General features: G+C 50.1%; 3 protein-coding genes across 3 annotated transcripts; 1 reads left to right on the top strand and 2 right to left on the bottom strand.

The window, feature by feature from the left end:
- Nucleotides 1-1592: 1592 nt before the first annotated feature.
- On the bottom strand, nucleotides 1593-6350 carry COCSUDRAFT_58196 (subtilisin-like protein; the record flags this gene model as incomplete). The annotated part of the gene is made up of 10 exons (XM_005644447.1): nucleotides 1593-1769; nucleotides 2144-2286; nucleotides 2640-2709; nucleotides 2950-3025; nucleotides 3370-3454; nucleotides 4261-4462; nucleotides 4703-4774; nucleotides 5150-5260; nucleotides 5773-5996; nucleotides 6332-6350. 10 exons carry the CDS (start codon nucleotides 6348-6350, stop codon nucleotides 1593-1595), a joined length of 1179 nt encoding a protein of 392 aa, XP_005644504.1.
- Nucleotides 6351-8475: 2125 nt separating this feature from the next.
- COCSUDRAFT_44355 (hypothetical protein) lies at nucleotides 8476-12571 on the top strand (the record flags this gene model as incomplete). Its single annotated transcript, XM_005644446.1, has 8 exons — nucleotides 8476-8544; nucleotides 9029-9088; nucleotides 9334-9403; nucleotides 9937-10017; nucleotides 10407-10450; nucleotides 10842-10958; nucleotides 11810-11992; nucleotides 12464-12571. The coding sequence occupies 8 exons, from the start codon at nucleotides 8476-8478 to the stop codon at nucleotides 12569-12571; spliced, it is 732 nt and encodes a 243-aa protein (XP_005644503.1).
- Nucleotides 12572-14144: 1573 nt separating this feature from the next.
- On the bottom strand, nucleotides 14145-22367 carry COCSUDRAFT_44354 (hypothetical protein; the record flags this gene model as incomplete). Its single annotated transcript, XM_005644445.1, has 17 exons — nucleotides 14145-14444; nucleotides 14702-14844; nucleotides 15139-15350; nucleotides 15614-15732; nucleotides 16236-16443; nucleotides 16584-16654; nucleotides 16952-17082; nucleotides 17635-17859; nucleotides 18183-18246; nucleotides 18685-18840; nucleotides 19141-19326; nucleotides 19633-19791; nucleotides 20276-20416; nucleotides 20823-21095; nucleotides 21297-21507; nucleotides 21670-21803; nucleotides 22305-22367. 17 exons carry the CDS (start codon nucleotides 22365-22367, stop codon nucleotides 14145-14147), a joined length of 2796 nt encoding a protein of 931 aa, XP_005644502.1.
- Between the last annotated feature and the right edge of the window lie 243 nt (nucleotides 22368-22610).

Genomic DNA, 22610 nt, shown 5'->3' with positions numbered 1-22610 from the left:
TGAAGTACCTTGGGTTCCGGGAACGGGACGTGTGGGAACGTGCGTGAGCAGCCTCCTGCAGGTTCCCATCGGCTGGTATTCCGGGTCCACAGCTTCTTGTATGCTCTGCATTTGACCACCTGAAAGGTCACATAACCATCATATTCCCATGTAGTGAAAAAAATCCCGGCACACAAATCTCCATAATTGTTGTCCAGACTGTTGCACGGGTCTGAACGTCCAAAGATACCTCGGACGGTAATTCGGACGATGAGTAGACCGAGATCTCTTCGAATGGAATTGGAACATAAGTATCCCAAAGCGGTATCATATTAGGATTCACACGAGTAAATCAGGTAAACCTTGTGCTTCGGCCTCAGGCTGCGGAGATGGCAACATGCCAAGGGATCGCACCAGTACGATTGCACCCACGTCGCTGTGGCTTTCGCTCTAACTGAATACGGTATCAATAATCTACAAAATATGTTTGGAAAGACTATGTTTAGCGATTAAGAGGGATCGTGCTGCTGCGCAACGGGCAGACCGTGCGTTACAGTTGAGCACGAACTTGTATTACCGACAAACGAAATGAGTTCTATCAAACCCTCTGGCACAATTGAACATTTGCTGTGGGTACTAGAAGACTAAGTGAAGTTCGTGAATGAGAGAAACTCTGTACCGCCCTAAAAATCCTGTAACGCCCTGCCACGTGCATGCTAACACGTGGACTTCTTTGACCCAGTGGTCCTCCCATTCCTCCAGTTGACCCGTCTCAAATAGCACTCAAGATGAGCTGCACAAATTTGAAATCTTCTGGTGAGAGTCTCGCAGCATGTGCACGAAGAAGAGGCTAGCGCTAAGTTCAAAGCTCTAGAGCGCGTCACAAGTAATTTTCTGGTTGCACTAGCTGCATGCATTAAGATAGGACAGCGCGCCTGATATAGAATAGACGACATTGTGTGCATATTTCATGTTCGATTTGCAGTGTTCTTATGTCTTTGGCAAATAGAAATCATCCCCACAGAGACATTACAGACAACCCCGTACACGTATGTTGTACAGTCATGTTAAAAAGAGCACATAGAAGCAATAATGTTCTCTTTGCATCCAGGTCTGTCCCCAATCCCCCAGCAAAGCTAAGAAATATCTTAGACAGAAAACCAAATTTGCTCAAAAGCCGACTGGACTGTCATTAAAATGGCACAAGACTTGATAAATCGAGATGTGACTTAGAGTTAATCCCAACGTCAGACTGGTCAGATGTCACAACAACAAACACATGCAATACTCAGTATGGCTGGCTGGCACTGCAGAGCCGAGTCAATGTCCTGAACAGATATGTCAGCCTCCGCTCTGGCAAGCCAATGGCCTTGCCAGAGCAGTGCAATGGCACCAGCTGACTAAACTTGCCAAATCAGCAGAGCGGAGCAGAGAGCAGAAACAAACAATCAGCCAAACAGCAAAAGTAACCTCTTGAAAACTGAATCAGTACCAGGAGAGCGTCCATAGCACAGCTAGGAATTCCCAGGTACTCATATTGGACCTGGCTTGCATCAGTATCTCAAAGGGAGCCAGGTCAGAAGTGCCGCCTGTACGGCTCTTGCATCAGAAGCTCATTCCTTGGATTTCTTAGGGCTGTAAGTGACCCCGTTTTCAGCCAGCCAGGCTTTGGTGAAGGCCTCATTTGGCACCCCAATGCCAGTGCACAGATCACAGCCGATCTTTGCCTTGTATGCGCCATTGGTGCCCTCTGTGATGTCGGTCATTTTCCCCTTTAGGGCATATGCAGCCTGCAACAAAATAAAGACATTGACATAAAATTACTAAATGTAGCGTGCATGCATTTTGCAGATGAAGGACAGCAAAGCCTCCTTATATTAGATTGAACAATGAGCGACGCAGTTGATGTGAGCCTCTCAGACTCTGGAAACTCAGACAAAGTCCCTTCAGACAGCATTTCAGGAGGTTCCAAACAAACAGAGCTCCATTATTTATGACCCTTCTCCCATAGGACTTTTGGGACCACAAAAGCAAATTATTCACCAACATACAATACAGAGCCTCGCCACTTGCACAGGCTGAATGCTGACTCACAAGGCCACTTGCACAGGTGTGATATGCACGAAGCAGCCACGCTGCAAATAAGAGCTCAAAATTTCCTCACCTCTGCAGAGAACTTGAGATTCTCTCCAGCAACGGCGTCAGTAGCAGCTTTCCATGCAGCCCACATTGGGGCAACGGCCGAGGTCCCTCCAAAGATGTACTGGCGCCCGTTCAGGATGATAGTGTACCCGCTGTTGGGGTCAGCTACACACGCCAGCACAGCAGCCGATCAGAATACAGGTTGGTGAGAGTGTGCTTCAAGAAAAACTTTTATCAATCTCATAATGATATTCTGGTTTGACCAATATCGGTTAGCTGTTAGTTTTACAGGCCAGCACAGAAAGTGTCAAGGGCAGGTAGATTACTGGTACAAGCAACAATAAAATTAGAATTAAAATATGAAACAGCTGTTGTGCGTCAATCAGGACATCGCACGCTTGGCTTGCGCTCCCAAGGCAGTATCTGACTAACCAATAGAATAAAATTATCTTGACCCCCAATGTGAGAAAATAATGGCAAAACTTGAAAATCAACTTGAAAGAAGGGCCGAAATATACCGTCCATGGCGCCATCTGGCACACAGCGTTTGCCGTTGGATTTTGGAATCTCATTTGCGACGATAGGAGCCTGCATGGCAAAATTACGCACCTGTTCAGACTATCCAATAGTATTTTTTAGTGTATTTACTGCTGTTCACTCAAGCAGGAAGGTGTAGATCTCAAATGACAGTACGGATGCACTATTTGAGACGCATGTGTTAGTTAAACACAAGATTTCATGACATGAAATCAAAAGTAGCACCAGCCCAAAGAACAAATATAGAATGCAAATCTAAATGCAAACTCAAATCCAAGCTGAAGGAATGACCTGCCAGGGTGGCGCATCGTAGACCTGGGAAATCCCACCGCCACCATAAGTCCATGCAATCTCTGTGTCAAAGTCCCTGGTGTAGGCATGCAGATTTCCTGATCAGATATATTTTTTGTCAACTAAAAATTGATAGCCACCCAATCCAACATTGGGCAGGTAGCTGCAATAGGGAGGGGCACATGTACAGTCGCATCTGGTCTGTTCTGCATCACTTAGATGAGCATAAATTTGCTGGGTAGATCACTGGAATGACTGGCATAGGATTATTTTCTGCCTGCTGCCCTGTCATTCTTGTCCTTCCATGATGCTTGCAATGGTCAATTTTGTTCAAGTCATCTTTCTGCTCAGACAATAAAGTTCAAGTCAAAATAACACAAACAAGTGATTGAAGACCAATGGCAGAATGCAGTGCCTTACTCTGGAGTGATGGTAGTGCCGCCGCAGCCGAAGGCGTAGGGCGAAGATGACGGGTAATCCACATTCAGGAGCTGCCCGCTGTTGCCTGTATCACAGTCCACCCAGTGCATTGCACTTGAATCATGAATCCAAGGAAGAGAGGGTGAAAAGACAGCGCAAATGAGTCAAAAACCCCCTAAAACACAACAGCAGGAACCACATTATCAGTGCCAGGTGAAGCTCCCTGGCAGACATGCCAAGCAAGAAGTAGTATTATTTTTATACGCATTTTCCACTTCCTAGGCATCTGGGATCTAGGTATGACCAGCAACACTGTATCAAATTTAGCATATATATATATATATATATATATATATATATATATATATATATATATGTGCGGTCGTGGCACTGACTCCACCAATGCAATGATAACCCAATACACTCCAAATCCCACTTACATAATTATCTCAAGCAAGAATGTGTCAGAAACTTAATGTGGCACGGTCCTTGGGAGTGTGTCTCCTGTGAGTACCTCCCATTCAGGGTAGGCTAAGGCCTAATCAGATCTTCTATGATGTTGGCCCCGGCTGGCGGGGGCCGGTACATATACTGAGCACCGTGCCGAGGGTTGATTGGAACTTGCTTGGATCTGGCGAGTCCAACCAGGGGTAGGATTGTGGCAGCCTTTCACTGCAGCTTGTCTGCAGGACGCACCTTGCCTTTTGGCTGAAAAAGCGTATAATACAATGATAAGATGTTATCCATAAGGTACCGCCCCTGGAACCCTGGGCAAGGGTGACGTAAGATAACGCCATTGGGTAGGGGCATCTGAGAGGACAGTATGGATAAGAAATCCTTAGTTGAGACCCTTGAAAAATTTCAATACTTTCAGATTCAGGGTTCGCGCACCGTCGGGGTCATCCCGGCTGCCGTCGTCGCCTGAGGCAGTGAAAGTAGTGATATGCTTTTCCAGCAGCTGCTCCATCAGCGAATCACAGGCTTTCATGTCAGCGGGGTCATTGTTCCGCTCGTCGAGGCCCCAGGAATAGGATACCGCGCTGAGCTGGCCGCCATCCGGGAGTTTGTACGTCAGAAGCTTCTTCAGAGATTTCTGCATACATACAACAGTTGCTTGAAGCAGGGATATGACAGGGCCTAAAAAAACAGAGTTGCAGAGATTCCCCCGAGATGTCTGCCTGAGTCAGGACAGATGCACAAAAGTTCCCTGCCAGTGCACAGGAAGATCCATCGCTCAGTGAGACATTATTCTCCCTGCAGCGCTTGTCATGGGGCTTTTATATATGATCAATTAGACATGTCAATAGCCCCCAGCAACTCATAAAAGCCACACCTGGAATCCGCCCCGATTGGGTGCATTGATGAGCAGCAGACCCACATTGCCCAGAGTTGCCCCGGCCACAACCTAAATACCAACAGCATATGCCACCTGCTGTAGATTAAGGCCATTTGGGCTTCAGGGACCCCAGTCAAAGGCCTTTCCAGGGACAATCACTGCCAAACCCATCAACCAGAGCACAATGGTGGTTCTGAGGGGGGGCTATAGGCTCTTGATTAAAGACCAATGCATAAAGCAACCACTGGCAAACTGGGGTTTGACTACTGTGAGGAAATAAAAACTTTAAGGGTTCACGTTACATACAAAATCCAGTGGCCATCCTGACTGCCCCTCTCTCGTGGGTAAGGGTCCATGGAGGGTTAACAACTTGTAGAGGTTGAACCTCTACAGAGCTGTAGGATAAGGGGTTAAAGAAGGGATGACGGATATTAGAATACGGACCTGGATGTCCAGAGCGTACTCGCCATCGGCGCTGCCGGGCTTGTTGCCGGTGAATTTGTTGGTCGCCGGTAAGATATCAATTGATTCAGTGGGAGGCTCCTTGATGCCCAGCTGCATTTGCACACATATCAGAGCTTCATAGCTTCAGATGAAAATTGATTATGCATATCTAAGGTCCAGGAATATATATGCTGTGCCTCTCATGAGGCAAGGTGCCTCTGCATGCAAGCTACAATTGGAAGCAACAAGAATAGCTGCCCCTTGTTAGATTTGCTAGACTCAGACAGGAACCAATCAGCCAGGGGCACAGTGCTGAGATACAGGGGGCTGATGTTCTTTGACAAGAATGATTGCAATTCAAGCATTCCTGATGAGCCAGCTGCTGTACATGTGTTTAATCAGGTCCCACTGTCTGGCAGTGCCTGGCATGTGCCATTCAAAGAGCTGCAAGTAACAAATTCTCAATGAATTTTTGTATCGAGAGCACTTTTTGGAACATGCACTATACCTGTGTTAATCCGCATGCAAGCAAGAGGTCAAGTAGCATTCATGCATGAGGAACATTAAAACCCCCAATCCTAAAAATGCAGAACCAAAAGTGGTATACATGGAATGATCTGCACCTGCTTGCAGTACTTGGTGACATCCTTTGGGGAGTAGCCGGTGCCCATGGGAGTGCTGAGCTCAATGATGGCTACCCAAAATTTGCTTGGCTCCGTCAGGACAGGGAAGCCATAGCGCAGGGCGAGCTGGGCTGCAGTGTAGGGGGTCTGGAGCACCTCTGCATTGGGTTCTTTGATCCTGGTAGGCCCCGGTGCCGGTTTGGCTGGTTCAAGCGAGTGCAGCGCTGCAATTAAAAATGCCAGGCTCGCTATTTTCTCTAAGAATCTGTGCAATGCACATTTGAACACAGCTCAACACAACGCACACAGAACTATGCATGTGTTCTACTGTGATCACACTAGTTTGCTGCGAGCGGGAGCTTTCCTTTCAAAATGTGGGCACGGTATTTGATAATCCATGCTGACAGGACAGGTGTGAAATGAACATGTATCTTGTGTGATGGCATATGGGCAGAGCGTGCCTCCAACAGTGGCCAAACGCCTGCGTGGATTCCGCGGCTTGACGGCCGAAGACAGCCTCCCTGCATTCGAGTAAAAAAGCCCTAGCTTTCAAGCAGACGTAGCGATAGCGGCGACATATGACCCGGCACTGCGTCAACAATTCGTAACGATATAGTACTTGCCATAAGATGAGGGACAAGTCGCACCCATGCCTGGCAAGGCCAAGAGCAGGCTTGGGCGAGACACGCAGAGAGACGGCATGAAACGAGACGCCATCTTCATTGGAGCCGTGCAAAGACCCTAAATCAGCCCAGTAAATCCTGCAGACAATACTCAAGCCTTTTAATAGTTTGTTGGCGCTGCAACGCATCTCAAAGGGTTCTCCCGGAGAAGTTCAGAACGTGGAATGCCTGCCGTACAGTTCTCCTCGAAGGTGGCCTGTCTCAAACATTCCCTTGCCAGCGAGTCAAGCACAACTCTTTTTATTTTGATGCGTCTTGATTATTGGCTATGCAACTCTATCAGCAGGGCAGTCGCACGAACTCGACAGGACTCATAGCAGCATCAAGAGATCTTCAAGGGTGACGGCAGGCTTTCAGAGAAGCAAAATCACAGAAGATCAAATCTGTCGTTACAAAATTAGGAATAAATCTGGCAAGTGAAGAGTTGTTCATTGGACAGGGCCTCATGCATTGTTGTTCTCACCAAACCTCAATGTACGATTACAGAACAGGTGGCGCTTACGCAGACAGCTCTTGAAACAAAATCTTAAATGATACAGCGATCTTTATGATCATTCTTCTAGCCAAAATAACCATATGACGGCTCGTTTTGACCAGAAAACGCACCCGACAACCACCCATCCCTACAACCTGACACTTTTCAAGTGGACGACCGCGCAGTCAGGAATCTCACCTCAGGTAGAGCGCGCTCAAGATGTCTCTAGGAACTCTCCGGGTAACAATCAATTTGGGTTGCAGGCGCCTGCTGAGGATATTTGGCAAAAGGGCCCAAGAAGAAAAGGTGACAGCCCGTAGGCAAATAGAGAGCAAGTGCAAATGTGCGACAGTCCTGAGGATGACATGATGTGGAAAGCTTCACAGGGAAGAATATTTTATGAGATCTTTGAACGGATTTTGCTAGGCGCTGCAAGGTCTCTTTCACCACATGCATGTTCAGCAACAGCATCTGCGTATCTAATGGATTCCAACCACACCGTGTGACACTTCTACCCACATACACAGCATTGAAAAACTCACTTTCGCTTAATTGGAGCGCTCGTCAAATGCAGCAGCCACACTCCCCACTCTCATGGACTACTAGCTCTTAACAATGTGCGCAACTTGTGCAATTTATCAGCCAGCATGATGCTTGCTTTGCTGCAGCTTTCTTTTCCCGCCCATTTCCCAACCATATTTCCTTAACCCCTGCATCCCTCTTCCCTTTCCTGTCCTCCTTCGTTCCTGCCTCCGAGGGCCTCCTTCTTTCCTTTCCTTTCTTGAAACGGGCATGTGCAGCAGCAGCAGCGCCTGCGGCAGCTGAATCACTTTTCTCAGCCGCTCTCACTAGCAGCAGCAATCGCCCTCCCCTGTAATACGAGTCCAGCAAACCATGCAAAGAAAGACTGTCCTCGTCATGCGGGCAGCTTTTGAGTGGCAGTGGGCCAGGGCCGTGCAAGCTTACCGTAAGTGACTTTGATCACTGTTTTTGCCGAAGTGTTGCTTGCCTGCCTTGCCAAAAAGGACACAGGGCACGGTCACGATCATGAGAACATTCAGTCAAGGAGTCACGACTGCCGCATCTTCAAAAGCCACTTCTAATGGACAGCGCCTCTGTGAGACACTATGCTATATTCATCTGCAATACAACACCGTCTTAGGAGGTGCTGCAGTATCTCTGTTGGGCACTACGGGCTGCCCGGAGCGCTGCACAGAAGGCGGGACCTTGGGCAACGGCAGGCCATAAAAGTCCCTCCTTTCGTTCAACATGGTGGCCATCACAAAGCGATTCCGCAGTCATTTATCGAGTGGATACATTTGCTGATATCAATTTGTGTCAGCCAGATGCCTGGTCTGCGCACATCCGTTCTTGGCCCTTCACTTCGCCTTTCACTTTTCTTAAGACACTGGCGGAGCGCACACTTGATCACGAAATACACGTCGGCTGCGTACTCGTGATTTCGATGTTTCTCCAAACAGAAACAACTTAGGCTGTCACCGGCGCACATACAGATTGAAAGGTGCTGCATTTTGCGAGCCAAGAATGGACGAGATTCGGTCCATGTCGGACGTTGAATCCCCTGATGAACGCGAGATTGGTCCCTCGTGGAAGGTCTGGTATGTGTACAAGAGCCCCTTTGAATATTTTTGACTGGCGGCTCCGGAGTTCAAGTATGACCTTTTTGTTATGGTCACTGTTTACAACTGACTCCATGTGCTGATCTAGGCATGTTGGTGGCGATCTGGACCTCAATGCTGCAGACGCCATTTACAGACAAGAGCGCTATACTGCTACAAAGATCGTTGCAAATGCACCTGTAAGCGCTCCGCACTGCTTTGCACAATTTGCTGTACACGCCATCGGCATTACGAACGTCCGAGTGGCTTACGAGCGTCCAAGGGACCTTCGCATGAACTTGACTGTTTTGCTCAATTGTTTCTTACTGTTTATAACGATCCCTAGGTTTTGTCACTGCATTCTACAGCCAAATTGACCTTCACTTTACTTTTGCTGTCAGAAATGCATGTGTAAAGCTGACCATTGGAAAACTGAATTAAGTGTGAGGTCATCTAATTCTTTTGTCACGTTGGTGTAGGTCGCCAATCCGGCACCCCTGGCTTTGTTCGCTTTTGGCTTCATGACGGCCTTCCTACAGGTTAGCATGCTGCCAAGACCTCTCTATAATCAGGATATTTGTCGCCCTCCATCAGAGTTTCTGAAGCCTTCTGGGAGATTGGACTGGACATGCCCTGATTCTTGCTTGATCTGCACATGCATCATCAGAAATAGCACTGACTAGGACAGTTGATTTTGTTGTCCAATGTTGTCGTGGTGCTTCAATAACGAATGAACTGGTGATCAATATTCAGGGTTGTCATTTTGTTTTGTTTTCCATTCCAGGGTGCCACCACCAAGATCACAGATGATCAGCCCACAAAGGACTTTACCGCCTGCTTTGCAATATTCTTTGGTAAGCCCTCTTTGCAAAGCAGTCCCGCTTCAACTCCACATGCACACTGTAGGCCGGAACCGCTTAAGCCATTTTCTGTCGCATGACTTCTAGGGCACCTTCTGACTGAAAGTGTGCCTCATCATAATGTAGCATCTGCCTGGTGTGAGTTTATATACTGCTGTCGTGCCTTTAACTTTGAAGGAGGTGGGTGCACCTGCGTGCAAAGACTGCCCAGAATCATACCCACCGTTACAGATATGTGCAAGGCCCCGATCAAGATCCCATGAACCAATGGGCACTGTGCTCAGTCCCTTCTGCTGCGCACTGCCAGCAGGAGCAAAGGCCGGGCTGATTGCTGTATAGCTTCTGCAGGAGTAGTACTAATGCAGAAGTAGAACATCTTATGATCTTATAAGATGTTTCAGAGCCTTTAAAGTACAATCAAGGAAGTATGTTGTTGTTGTAGTGAGTACAGCCTCTGTGGAAGTGTGTGGCCCTCAAAGTGGCCCGCTCTTTTTTGTCTTACTAAAAAAAATTAGCTCTGATCGCAGGTGGCCTCATGCCCTTTATTGCTGGAATGTGGGAAATGTGGAAGAACAACTCATTTGCAGCCGTGGCCTTCATGAGCTATGGTGTGCCCTCTCCTATCTTTCAAAATTTTGGACCGCATTAACCATTGTACTGCAAGTTGATTGACCTTTTTGGCAGATCACTTGTGATGTAAGGGTCAAACAGTATTGAGCAGGTGTCAATTTGCAATAATTATCCACCCCTGCTCACAGCCAGCCGAAATGGGTGCACCCCAAAAGGTCGAATGACCTTGCGGCCGCTGCGGGCACCACTTGTTGTTATCTCCACGTGCCTAGTCTTATAATATTAAATCTTTGATGATACAACCCCTACTGTGAACAGCAAGCTGGAGTGTGGACTCCTGCCTACATGGCCTACATGGTGCTGTTGTTTTGACATGAGAAGGAGACATGCAAAGTGGCGCAAGTTTGAGGGCGTGCCTGGGCTGCAGGTGGCTTCTGGCTGAGCTGGGGCCTCTACATGATCCTCAAGTCGGTCAGTTTCCGCTAAATCCCAATTGCTTGTCTGGCGCATTATTATTATTATTATTATTATTATTATTATTATTATTATAGTATTTAGAGGCCTTTTGGGAGCGCCACCTGAGGCTCATTGGTCTTGTGGGCAGTCTGTCACTGCCCATCTCCTCATTGCAAAACTTCTCATGTGCATGCATTCCGTCACAAATTTGCCAATCCTGTATACTGTCTGCTTCGCGCACAGCCGTCAAACTTTTGCGCAGACACTGGTGTGCAGGCGGGCAAGCATAGCATTATGAAGCATTACTAATGTGTTACAACCAGGAGCCACTGAACTAACCACTTACCTGGATCAGTTTAAGGTCCCTTGTTACAACTGCGCTGATGGGGTGAATGTGTGTTTGAAGGCGAATGTATGGACTGGCCAGTCGAGTAACACGCCAATTCCAGACTACAGCCTGATCAAGACTCAGGAGATGATGCTGAGCCTGTGGGGCATTATCACCTTCTGCTTCTTCATTCAGGTGCCTATCATGTGATCCCCTGTGATGCAAACTGTGCCCAGTTCTTGTGGCACTCTCTAGGCTTTGGCTGCGAATCTGTGGAGTGGCGTGCAGTCACCGCCCCTGCCGGCTGCCTGTCAGTCAGTCTCAGTGTTTCTTTTGGGGTTTTGGCTCAAGCGCATGTGGCGTTGAAGCTGCCTTCGATTACTTTTTTTGAAGCCACAAAAGTGACTGAAGATAGGTTTCTGAAGAGATACTTAGCGCAAACGGGTGGGTTTTAGGGCATTCTGGCTCCACAAAGGGCAAGATGTGGCCTTTGCGCAGCTTAGCAGCAAATTGTTTACTCAAAGCCAATATGTGGCTTCCAAAGGAACATTCAAAAGCTTCTATAAGGCCACGAATCTTTCTTTCAAGCCACATTGACTTTTGAAAGGCATTAGAAAAAACACTGGCCGGTTTTGGCTTCATATCAGACAGAAGCAACATTGCATGCCAAGTCTGCGCACCCTCTTTTAGTGGCAGCCACACTTCAAGCGCAGGCGGCCATACCTTCATTCAGACTTGCCTGCGCAAATGCCCCAATGAGTTGTACATTGTCAACCCAGGGCAAACCCTGACATTCAATACTAAGTGCCCCCGCAGACCCTGTGCATAACTTGGATGTGCGCTGCAGACAGATAAACAACCACACAATTCCGTTAGTAAGACTTTTGTTGCAAGGAAGTCATCTGGAAAAGAATAGTAACCTTACAATACTCGTGTCGGTGTAGATCAGACCTAAAGCGCTGTAGCTGTGCGGAGATTTCACAGACCTCTATTATGTTGCGAGCCCCCGGCAAACCATGACGTTAGATGTTGCGTGCCCCTCGCAGACCCTGCGCATCAATCGCGTGCTCCAGGTGGTGTTCTTCTCGCTCATGGTTCTCTTCTTCCTGTTGGCCGGCGGCATCCGCAGCGAGACCTGCAACAAGGTGGCCGGCTGGTGGGGCATGTGGGTCGCCTTCATCTGCTTCTACGCAGCCACCGCCATCCTCACTGTGGACGTCTGGGGACATGTGAGACCTCTGCTCTTCCTATCACCTTGTATTTGTGTTTATATAAAAGTAGATGTGTACCTTCACTTTTGTATTCTAGGGGTCAGGGTGTATATGTCGATGTATACTTAGGGCTCAGGGTTGTTATGTAGATTTTTTATGTGTCAGCTTTCCTGCAGGACATTTGCTGGCAGAGGTATGCATGACGCACTAATACAGGGGAACAAAGATCTTCTAAAATGCGTGTGATGTTTGATTGTGTTCATTTTATGTTTTTAATTATTGCATTTTAGAGACCTTTTGGGAGTCACTTGGGGCTCATTGGTAGGCAGTCTGTCACTGCCCCTCTCCTATCGCTCTTCTCATGTGCCTGCAATCCTTCGGAAATCTGACAGTCCTAAAACTACCGTAATCTGGCCCGATTCTGCATGCAAACAAGGTGGTGCAGAAACAAAGTAGCTCTGAGTATTTTCTAAAATTTGTTGGCCGCAGGAGTACCTTCCTCTGTGGCATGTCAAAATGGCGCCCCCGGCCGCCGCTGTCCAGCGTTCTGTTGGAAGTGTTGCCAGCTCGGCCGATCGCCCCCAGCAAGACAAGTAAGCTATTGGCCACTATCTTTATTTTAGAATATATGGTATAGGGTTTAGGGTTGGTTATCCCTACATATAATAAAGGGGTTACCAGAAAACCCTCAAAAATGCATATCCTAAGCACTCTGCTGTACATTGCTGCTGTTGCCATGGCCCTGTGGGTGGCTCAGGTCTATATTTAGGGTTTAGGGTCTTATTATTTTCAAGGGGTTCAGGATTGGGTTTAAAGTCTTGGATGGCAGCCATGCAGATGGAGCAAAGGGTCCCCGACAGCAGCCAGCTCTTGGGGCATGCAGTGGTGTCCTCCTGAAACAAGGCTTTACAAATGCAATGGCGACCGGTTTAGTGCTAGAACTCATCAGACAGTTGCCATGCCAGTAATTTGAGCAAGTTTGGGGGCTGCCCCCGAAGCCGTAGACAAGTATGATGGCTTGCAAAAGAGATCCCAATGGAGCTCTGACTAGTGACCGCTTGTTGTGGCAGGGTTCAGGAGCTGGATCGCCTGAGTTTCCACTCTTTGTAGACTAGTCAACAGGTAGACATGGTACCCACAAATGCACTGCCCAATTTTAAGTGCAGCATTGCATTGCAGAAGATAGAGTACACATAGAAAGGGAGAGCCCTGATGCTGCGTGTGATCAGAAGACTGCCATGATCCTATCAACAGCAGACATGAGTGTATGAAACATTTCATTTGTACCAAACAAAGCTGGGAAGAATAAGGTAGAGCAGAGATGCAACACGTACGTTAATGGATGCTTGCAGGAATTTACTAGGCACGATGAGGAGTTGCACATATTGAAGTGATCAGCGGGCGAAAACACTATCTGTTTTTGTTGTAGTTTTTCTTTGGAAGAGAAAGGGACAATTTCGGCAGAGCAAGTGCCAAAGTAGGGTTGAAATTACTGATGTTCACCGCTTTCGTGTCTTGCATTCTCTCTTGATTTACTTGTCACAGGAGGTCAACTGAAGAGAGAAGCGTGTAGAGAAAACATAGTTTCTTTGGTGCTGTTGTTCGTATCAGCAAGGCACAATTGTCGAAGACCTTGCAGATTGATTGATTTTGAACTTCCTGATTCTGGTCATACCAAGTGCAAATGTACGACAGTCCTGAAGATGACACGATGTGGAAAACTTCCCAGGGAGAAAATTGTTATGGAGATATTTGAGCTTGTTTTGCCAGGTGCTTGAAGGTCTCTCAGAGGCTTTCGATGCAGGGTCCAGTAAAAGCCTCTGCATGACTGATGCATTCTGACCAGACTTATGAATTCACTGGGCTTGCAAATTCACACTTGCACTCACAGCTTGTACTGAGTAGCACTCGCCAAATGCAGCGGCCACATTCGCAACTCTCATGAAACCGCCTACCAGCTTTCAAAGACGTGCACAACTTGCGAATCTCGTCAGCATGCTTGCTTTGCTGCAACATTTTTTCTCTCTCCCTTTTCACCCCTTTGCGGACTTCTAAAGTCTGCACTGGCAAAGTCACACCCGAACTCAATTGGAACACTCGTGAAACGCAGCAGCCGCACTCCCGAGTCTCATGATGAACCCCCCTACCAGCTCTTCACAACGAGCGCAACTTATTTGCCTGCATGCTTGCTTTGCGGCAGCGTTCTTTTCCCGCCCTTTGGCCCCTTTTCACCCAGGTTTCCTGCCTCTGCACCCTTCTTTCCCTTCCTGTCATGCTTCTTGCCTGGCCCCTTCTTGGAGCTGGCATGTGCAGCAGCCGCAGCAGCTGAAGCGCGCTTCTCGGCCGCTCTCACTGGCAGCAGCTCGTTAAATGCATCCACTATCTGCCCTGCCTGCTTTGTGCACTCTGCCTGTCTCTTCTCGTCCTCCCCTGTCGCCATGGCCTTGCTGTAATACGAGTCCAGCAAGCCCTGCAAGAAGAACAATCCTCGGCATCTCAGCAGCGAGAGATGCCGTGCAGATTCTTGTACATCTTTGTGTGGCCTCCAATATCAGAATGGCACAGAGCGCAAGCATCGAAGCAAGGCTCCCGGGTGTGAACCTGAGTGTCAAATCTGGCTGTAATATCTAACATGCAGCGCCGGAGCCTGATTACAAATCATTCTCAAGCTGAGAATCTGACCAAGAACTCATTATAGTGTGGTCTCAAGAGGTGCAGCAGGAGCACGGTTCGTGCCTGCAGACGTTTAATCTCGCTGTCGGGCAGGGCAGGGCTGCCCGCAGTGCTGCCCGCCGGGCGGCTGTGGGCAGCCGCCACTCCGGGCGGGCCGTCCGGCCGCGCAAACAGCCCGATATGGTGCCCCGACGCCCCTGCACCCAGCCAAGCATAACTATCATTATTGTTTCACAGACTAACGAATCTGTATTTAGAACGCCCAGGGCATACACGCCTACTTGATGCCATAAAATACCAGGTTCAAATCTTGGCCAGATCTCTGCAGCGGGGCGCATGGACATCTGAGCATCTTCACTGTTTGCTGCGCTCTACCATGCCACGAATTCTGCAAGCTGTAGAAGTGTCACTTATGCAGCAAGATGCTGTTGCTGGCAAACGATCAACAAAAAATTCATAAAAAAACATAACCAAGATGTAATGGCGCACACCGCCGTCGGCCGGCATGGCGGCCACGGCGGCGGCGCTCTGGCGGACGGCTGACGATGCGTGGTGCTGACTCAGCGCGCGCAGCTGCCAGAACTGGCTCCCCAGCGCCGTGCGCGCGGCCTCCATCAAATTGTGGGGGTCCGATGTGCGCGGCAGCGGGGGGACCGGTCCCCCAGGCTCCATGTCCAGCATCCCCCGCAGCCGGGGGTTCTGCCTGCGCACGCGAAAAAAACACTATCCTTTACAAAACAACCTTTCAGTACCTAAAAACTGCTTGAACATTTCACAGATATTCTTCAACGTTTGGCACAATTCAGGTACTTCTCCTAGGATCTACAATCGAGTGGTTCCTAGACAACGCGCAAGCATGGAGCACACTGATCTATCTAGAGGGATGAAGGGCTGCCAAGCACAAGAAGACAAAAGGCAACCATAGCCAAAATCTTCACTGAGAAGTGTTTGTGGAGGGCGGCTAACCTGAGCATGCGTTCGAGGACTGCCAACAGGCCGAGGGCGCCCCCGGTATCCATGAATTGCGCGGTCGCCGCCACTCGCAGCGCAAATGCAGCCGCACGCCCCGCGTCCAGCGCTCGCGACTGCAGGCAGAGAGTTTAAATCCCCAACATTGTCATTTGATGGACTTGCATGGCAACCATTGCAGCATATTCAGAGCCTATCCAGGACTTATAGCTTCAGCTCTCGAGTGTGCAGCAAAGAAAGCCAAGCTTGCAAACGATGCGAAGGAGGCCATGCGTTGAAGGCTTATTTCCAGCCAACAAGACACGCCCCGCTTCAGGTCACATGCAAGCACAGCTATCATGGCCGCACACTCATCTAGTTCGCGCATGGGTCTCTTGGGCAGCCTCTTTGCAGTCACATAACCACAAATCTTTCGAGGAGTGGTATCCGCTTAACAGTGCAGGTTGTGAACTGCCATTAATTTAGGGTTTTGGGTTTTAGGGTTTTAGGGTGCTGCATTGAGCGGAAGCGGCCACACCTGCTCGACCAGCATCTGGTTAGCGACTCTCACGAGGAGCACTTCCAGCGGAAGCTCTTCAGGGGCCACGTCTGCAGCAGCGTTCCTGCCCCGGTGCCTGACCTGGCTCCCATCCCACGGCCCGATACGGGCACCACCGCTCGGCCCATTACGGGCGCCTCCGCCGGAAGCCGCCTGATCAGGCGCGGCGGCTGACTCAGCCGGCCGCTGCCGTAACGGCTCGAGATCCCCGAGCGGCGCTGCTGCGATAGTCGAGTAGAGCGCCTGATACAAATCGTGTCTGTCTACATTGAGTGCATCCCCCTGTCCCCTGCGGAGCACCCGGGAGATTTCAAATCATGGCAAAAAAAATGCTGGCATGGAGTTGAGCATTAGACTGACTCTGTGATGTTCTCCCGGCAGCCACACAAGCTTACGTGACCTGGAAAGCGATCAGGGTGGCATGCGCACTTGAGGATGTCGGACGCAGTGAGCAGCACATGCAGGCGCAAGCGCACCGGTAGCCCCGGGGCAGCCGCCACCTGTGAGAGACAATTTCTGTCAATTCCCCTTTCATATCCACATTTAAGCTTGGCGAATTTGTTTGGAAGAACAATCTTGTGTTGTCTCACAAAATGCAACAAAGGAATGCAGGCTGGCTGCAGCCCTAATTACAAGCCCAAACCTTCAGCATGACTGCAAGATTGGAACGTGGAATACTTTGGCGAGAATTCAGAGCCAGGCAATCTCACATACCATCCCTAACCCTATACCCTAACATCTTCTACACCCTAAAACCCTAAATGCAGTGGGGTAGATAAGCAACGGGGCAAACGCACCTGCACCATGACGGCGAGCAGGTCTGAGAAGTACTCGACGCTGATGAGGTGCGCGTATCGGCTGAGCCCCGCCAGGGCCGGTGCCAGGAGTGGAAACTTCTTCGCCGCGCGTGCATCGCTCACCGACGGGCCTGCATGATTGCCTAGATATCTCAGGGTATATTTGAAATTCAAAATTCTTAGGGTTTTTCAAATATGCAATTACGGATCAGGGTTTGGGTTTCGCTCACCGGCGGGCCTGCAGCCCAGCACATTGGACCACTAGAAAAACCTGCAGCCTAAAGTGGTGGTCCTCCCTGTTGCAATCCTAGCAGCCATTTGACATTGCTGTTCACTTCAAGACATCCCAAGAGGTGCAACACCACAACTGTGACAGCCTTCTTGCAGCACCATTTAACATTGCAACCGCCTTGGACTGTGAGGCTCAGCCACGCTTAGAAAGGGACGTCAGCATGAGGAAGTGATCACGCATTGCTCTCAAGTATCTTCCCGAAAGACTGAAAAGCATGGTCTACCGGCACACCAGAGTGTGATGCGGCGGGGATGCCAGAGGCGTTGCAGTGCTTGAGAAGGTCTCAAACACAGTCTCGGCTTTCATGAAATGAAAACACATGATAATAAAATAGTCCCATACTTTCTACATATCCTCCCAGAAAGCAGACTGGCAGGAGGTAGTAGAACACCTCTGTGAGAAGCTGTGGCAAGGCCGGAGGCGGTGCAGTGCTTGAGGGCGCGGAAGAAGATCTCAAACAGAGCCTCAAGCGTCTCCGATTGCGTGCGCCGCCGCTGCTCCGCGTCGGCCGACAGAGCCGCCTCTTTGAAAGCCGCCGAGACCTCGTCCTCGCCTCGGCCTTTCCGCGCCTTCTTTTCCTTTTTGCGCGATTTGCGCGACCGGTACTCCCGTTGATCTGCGCGCAACAGAAACTCACATTCATTGCCCGTGTTCGATAAAGCCTTTTTTCTTTTTGCGCAATTTGCGCGACCGGTATTCCCGCTGGTCTGCATGCACACCAGGCTGAATCAATATCCTGATGGCTCCCACACCTCTGTGCACCCTTTTGACTTTGCAACAGAACTCCTCCCGACCGTCATTGCCTTCACAGAGATGTTTCTTGCCAGAGGGCAGGCATCCCTGATATGACGAAACTTTCAGCAGATTCAAGGCGCGCATAGACTGCATGCCCTGGGCATGATAATGTCCTGGGATTTAAGGTGAAATGTGCATGCTTACCGCCGCTCGTGACGTCGGCTGCAACTGCGCTGCTCAGCTGCAGGCCCAGCAGCACGCGCACCACCTCCGGACGCACCACACACCTGCGCGCACCCTACGGCCCTATCAAAAGCAGATGACTGCAGATGAACTCGTTTAGGGATGACACAATGGCTGGAAGTATTTGACTACAAGGCTTGGAAGGGCTGAGAGTAACAGCCGGATTACTGGCTTGCAGACTGGCACAATAGAAAGTGCAGATTAGCCTGTCAACACTGAAGATAATGCAGAGATTGTGCAGGTGAGGCCTCTGTATTCTCATGTAAAATGTCAGAAGGAAAGAAGGAGAGGGAACGCCAAGGCACTCGTCTGCGCCGCTTGACGAGGTCGGCTACTAGCTGCACGGCGTTTCGCTCGGGCGGGGACGGCTTGGCCGCAAGTGATTGTCAACTCATTCAAAGTCCCATGTGAGGAAAGTCAGAGGATGAATACGGAGGACGGATATGGGGAAAGAAGAGGGAACGCGCCTGCGCAGCTTGACAAGGTCGGCAACGAGCTGCACGGCGTCGCGCGCGGGTGAGCCGTCCCCGGCCGCATCGGCCGCCAGCAGCCGCCCGACCGCGCCGCAGCACTCCGCCGCGATTGCCTCATCCCTGTGGCCCATGCGCGGCACCACCGCCTGCGCACCGGGCACATGCTGAGTTACATACTCTTTGTTCTCTTTGCATGCGAGAAACAGTAATAGCTGGTTAACACTTCCTATGTGTCAATTGAATGCGACCACCGGAAAGGCAGATGAAAGTACCTCTTCTGTACGGACTGCTCTGTGCAACTGTTTCACACCGTTTGTCTTGCATGCCCGGTTGCTGATACTGAGCCGTGCTGCATCTTTCTCACACAGTCATAGACAATCGACAGACTTTTGGGTTGACAAAGTCAAAGGATGTAATCCTAGATAGAAGGGAGTAGAATCACGCACCTGCAGGACGTCGCTGGCGTGGTTGAAGTGCGGCAGGGAGGTGAGCAGCATCGCAAGGCAGCGCACCGCCACCCGCGGCGTCGCCAGAGACGGCGCAGCTGAGGCCGGCTCCGGAGCGGCCGTGCCGTTCTGCCGCGGCCGGCGCTCGGCCGCGTTGCAGGCATCCAAGAGCGCCTTCAGGTACGCCTGTTGAGACAGGTAAAAAAAAACTAAAATCCCTTGCAAGCCCCACTTGCAGGCCGCAGCCAAATATAAAAATAAAGATATCCTTCCTCAAGTCAGCATTAGTCCCTATCTTAAGCAGGTTTCCTGCTATGGGCAACACAGTGGCAGATGATACCCTGCTAGTTATCTTGGCTGTCACAGATCTGTGGCAATAAGTGCTTCCGCTACAGCGACAGGAAGGGAACAATAGGTCCGCCACCAGCGACTGTCCGGCTTGACACCAAATTGCCCCAGTAAGGATATCGGTTTCGACCAGCAGGGTCGAACCTGGTAGGCGCGCAGCATGGCGCTTTCGTGATCGCGAACTTTCTTGACGTCCTTGGACACAGCAACGGCCAGCTCCTTCTCGGTGGGCAAGCGTACCCGGTAGCCCGGCAGGATGTCCTTGAACACCGCCGCAAGTGACAGCATCGCCAGCCGAGCCACCTGGCATCATCAGGTGCGTGTGTCAACTCTATTCTGCTGCCCAGGCCATGAACACGTGAGTGGGAGCTACGAGAAGACAGCTACAAGTGTGGCGGATGTCCCTCTGAATACAGCCTACATGACTACTATGCCAGCCATCACCGCTACTGCCGCAGAGGCCATAATATCAAATATGATTGGTTGCTGCTTATTCCGTGTGCAACAATGAACACACAACAAAACCGCCCACACACGCCAGGGCTTTCAACAATGCAATGAGATAACTGCCACAGCAAGTTGTCCACATGAAGCATGCCATCTGCATGTCACCCAGATCAGGCAACCACGTGCATGAGAGCCAAATCGGGGCGCAGGTGCATGAGAGACCTGACTCCATCAAGTGAGGACCCAAAATCAGGTAATCAATTGCAACAGGACACAAATGCATGAGAGCCAGATCTGGCAGCATCCGCACGCAGCCAGAGAAAATACAAGCGCTGCTCACCAGTTCGTCGCGGTCGCGCGCCAGCTGCACGAGGGCGGTGAGCTCGCGCGCGTGCTGCTCGGGGTCCTGCAGCAGCCGCGTGGCCGTCAGCGCTATCTGCTGCTTCAACTCCTCCCGCCGCTCCTCCCCCCTCTGGTACTCCTGCAGCCACAAATCCCTGCAATTTGAGCGATTTCCCACGAAGACTCATTGTACATGTGATCACAAGACTCCTGCCACCTGCGCAAGTTCTGGAAGCACCGATTCAGCCACAACAGGACCTTTCCAGCGTAGAAGTGCGGCTGTCGTCTGCAGAGGCGCTATGTCTATACATGCCATGAGCAGGCCTACACCCAGCTGTGCAGGAGTCTGAAATTCTCACGGTGACGCTATGGAGAGAGTATGTTTGCGCATGGACTCAGCTGCGCCGCACTTTGCTGCCATGACAGTCACCAGTAGCCACAGTCATGTAATGTTTGGACATGACATGGAGACAAGTGAGATAGCCTGCACAGCCGTCTGGAATGTAAGCTGGGGGTTTAAATGAACATGTAACATAGTTGCATACCTGCAACTCGTTCTGCAATCCAGGCTGCCGCGTCGCCGGCGCTCTATGGGCAGCTGGTTCCTCAATATCGCTTTCATCAGCCTCATCTGGCGCCCCAATATCCTCCCCTGCCTCGTCTGATGCCCCTTCGTAGTCATCATCGTCCGTCACCAAAACGCTGTCTGCATCATCTGCTGACTCATCGTCCGCTAACTCATCGTCTGACACTACTGGACTGCCTGCCTCTTCTTCTTCCTCTTCCTCCTCTATTGTAATCCCAGCCACTTGGGGAACCTGGCAATGCACAGCTTCCTCAGCCGTCGGCCAACCCCACAATGAACCTCTTTACTCCTTTGTTAGCACCTGATAGGATGTAGACAGGGACAGTAACTCTCTGCATTACTGGGCTGACAACAAAGCAGAACAATGGCAATTTGCAATGTCATGCAATGAAATACATGAAGCTGAGGTTCAGGGAATGGAGTAGGCATGCACCGGTGCCGGCTTGGGCGCAGCAGCCTCCTTGGCATCTGGGTACACGAGCTGGCCGCCCACTTTCAAGGGCAGGGGGGCTGCCCTCGGACCCTCTCTTTCCTTGTCATTCAGCTTCCCTCGAGGCACCTGCTCATACTCTTCGGCTTCATCTGCCTCTGGAGCCTTTGGAGGTGGCTCCTTGACCTTCTTCTCCTTTGGCTTCTGCAAGGACCTGCGTGGTGAATGACAACATAAGATGCTGTGCCGCAGTATCCAACTTTTCGACCTACAATCAGGCAAGGGGAAGATCTTCGCCTAGTAACGTTTTGTCAGCTGAGAATGCCGAGTGGCTGCAAACCACGATTGCGTTCAGGCAGTGGGTAGAATGGCTTACTTGTCCATTTTTTCCTTGCTGAGGGAGGTGAGGAAGCCCAGGCGTTTGCTATACTCGTCCACGAACTGGACATCCTCCTCGCTGACGTCCAGATCACTCTCATCTGGCTCATCCGGTAGGGGTGCTTCGTTGACCTGGAACAATAATTGGAAGGGATGTTGGGCTGACTGGACCCTTTATATCTCAACGAACACTTGTCTAAGAGCCAGCGATCGTGCAGCCACCTGATAAGTCTCACAGCAAAAGAACAAGCATTACGGCTAGGTTTTCCTGGCCTGCGCAGCAAGGAATATTCCAAATGATTGGACTGTTCAGTCGATATAAGTGTGAATTGCCGTGCCTTCTTTGGTTTCTTCTGTGGCGCCTTGGCTGGCTTGCCGCCGCTACTGCTTCTGGGGCGCTTCTTACCCATTCTAAAAGATGGATGATTCTTTTCTTGCGTTTATAAACACTTTGGTTGTTGTTCACACGCTTGTTTGATCCGCAAAGAGGTGTGATCGGCAAAATGAAGGCAAGTTTTGCACGTGACAGCATGGCAGACCCACGTGATAATTTATATGAATCTCAGAGAGGTCCTGCAGTTGTGGAATACGATTTTCAAGTGAGGAGAGAAAAGAATACTTGGCATGTTGCACCCGCAATAGCTTGGAGACAGCGGGGGACGCAACCACGCAAATCCGCGATCTGGCATGCAGCATGTATCCTCTGTAGCAGGATTCTTACTTGAGGGTAGATAAATCACAGTATCTCCTGTGCAGTATTAGAATGGTCACTGGTGGCCTGCCTAGATTGTTTGATCTAGCTTATTAACGCAAAGCTTGTTTATTGCCCGATGAGCGTGGCCAAGAGTTGTGGGACACACTAGTGAGGATCTCGGAGCGGTTGTTCGCATATCGGACATATATTTGTACGTCTTATATCCATTGTCTGTGGTAGATAGA

This window comes from Coccomyxa subellipsoidea (genome assembly GCF_000258705.1).
Source record: "Coccomyxa subellipsoidea C-169, whole genome shotgun sequence".
NCBI lineage: Eukaryota > Viridiplantae > Chlorophyta > Trebouxiophyceae > Coccomyxaceae > Coccomyxa > Coccomyxa subellipsoidea.
This window is presented reverse-complemented; position numbering and strand designations above follow the sequence as displayed.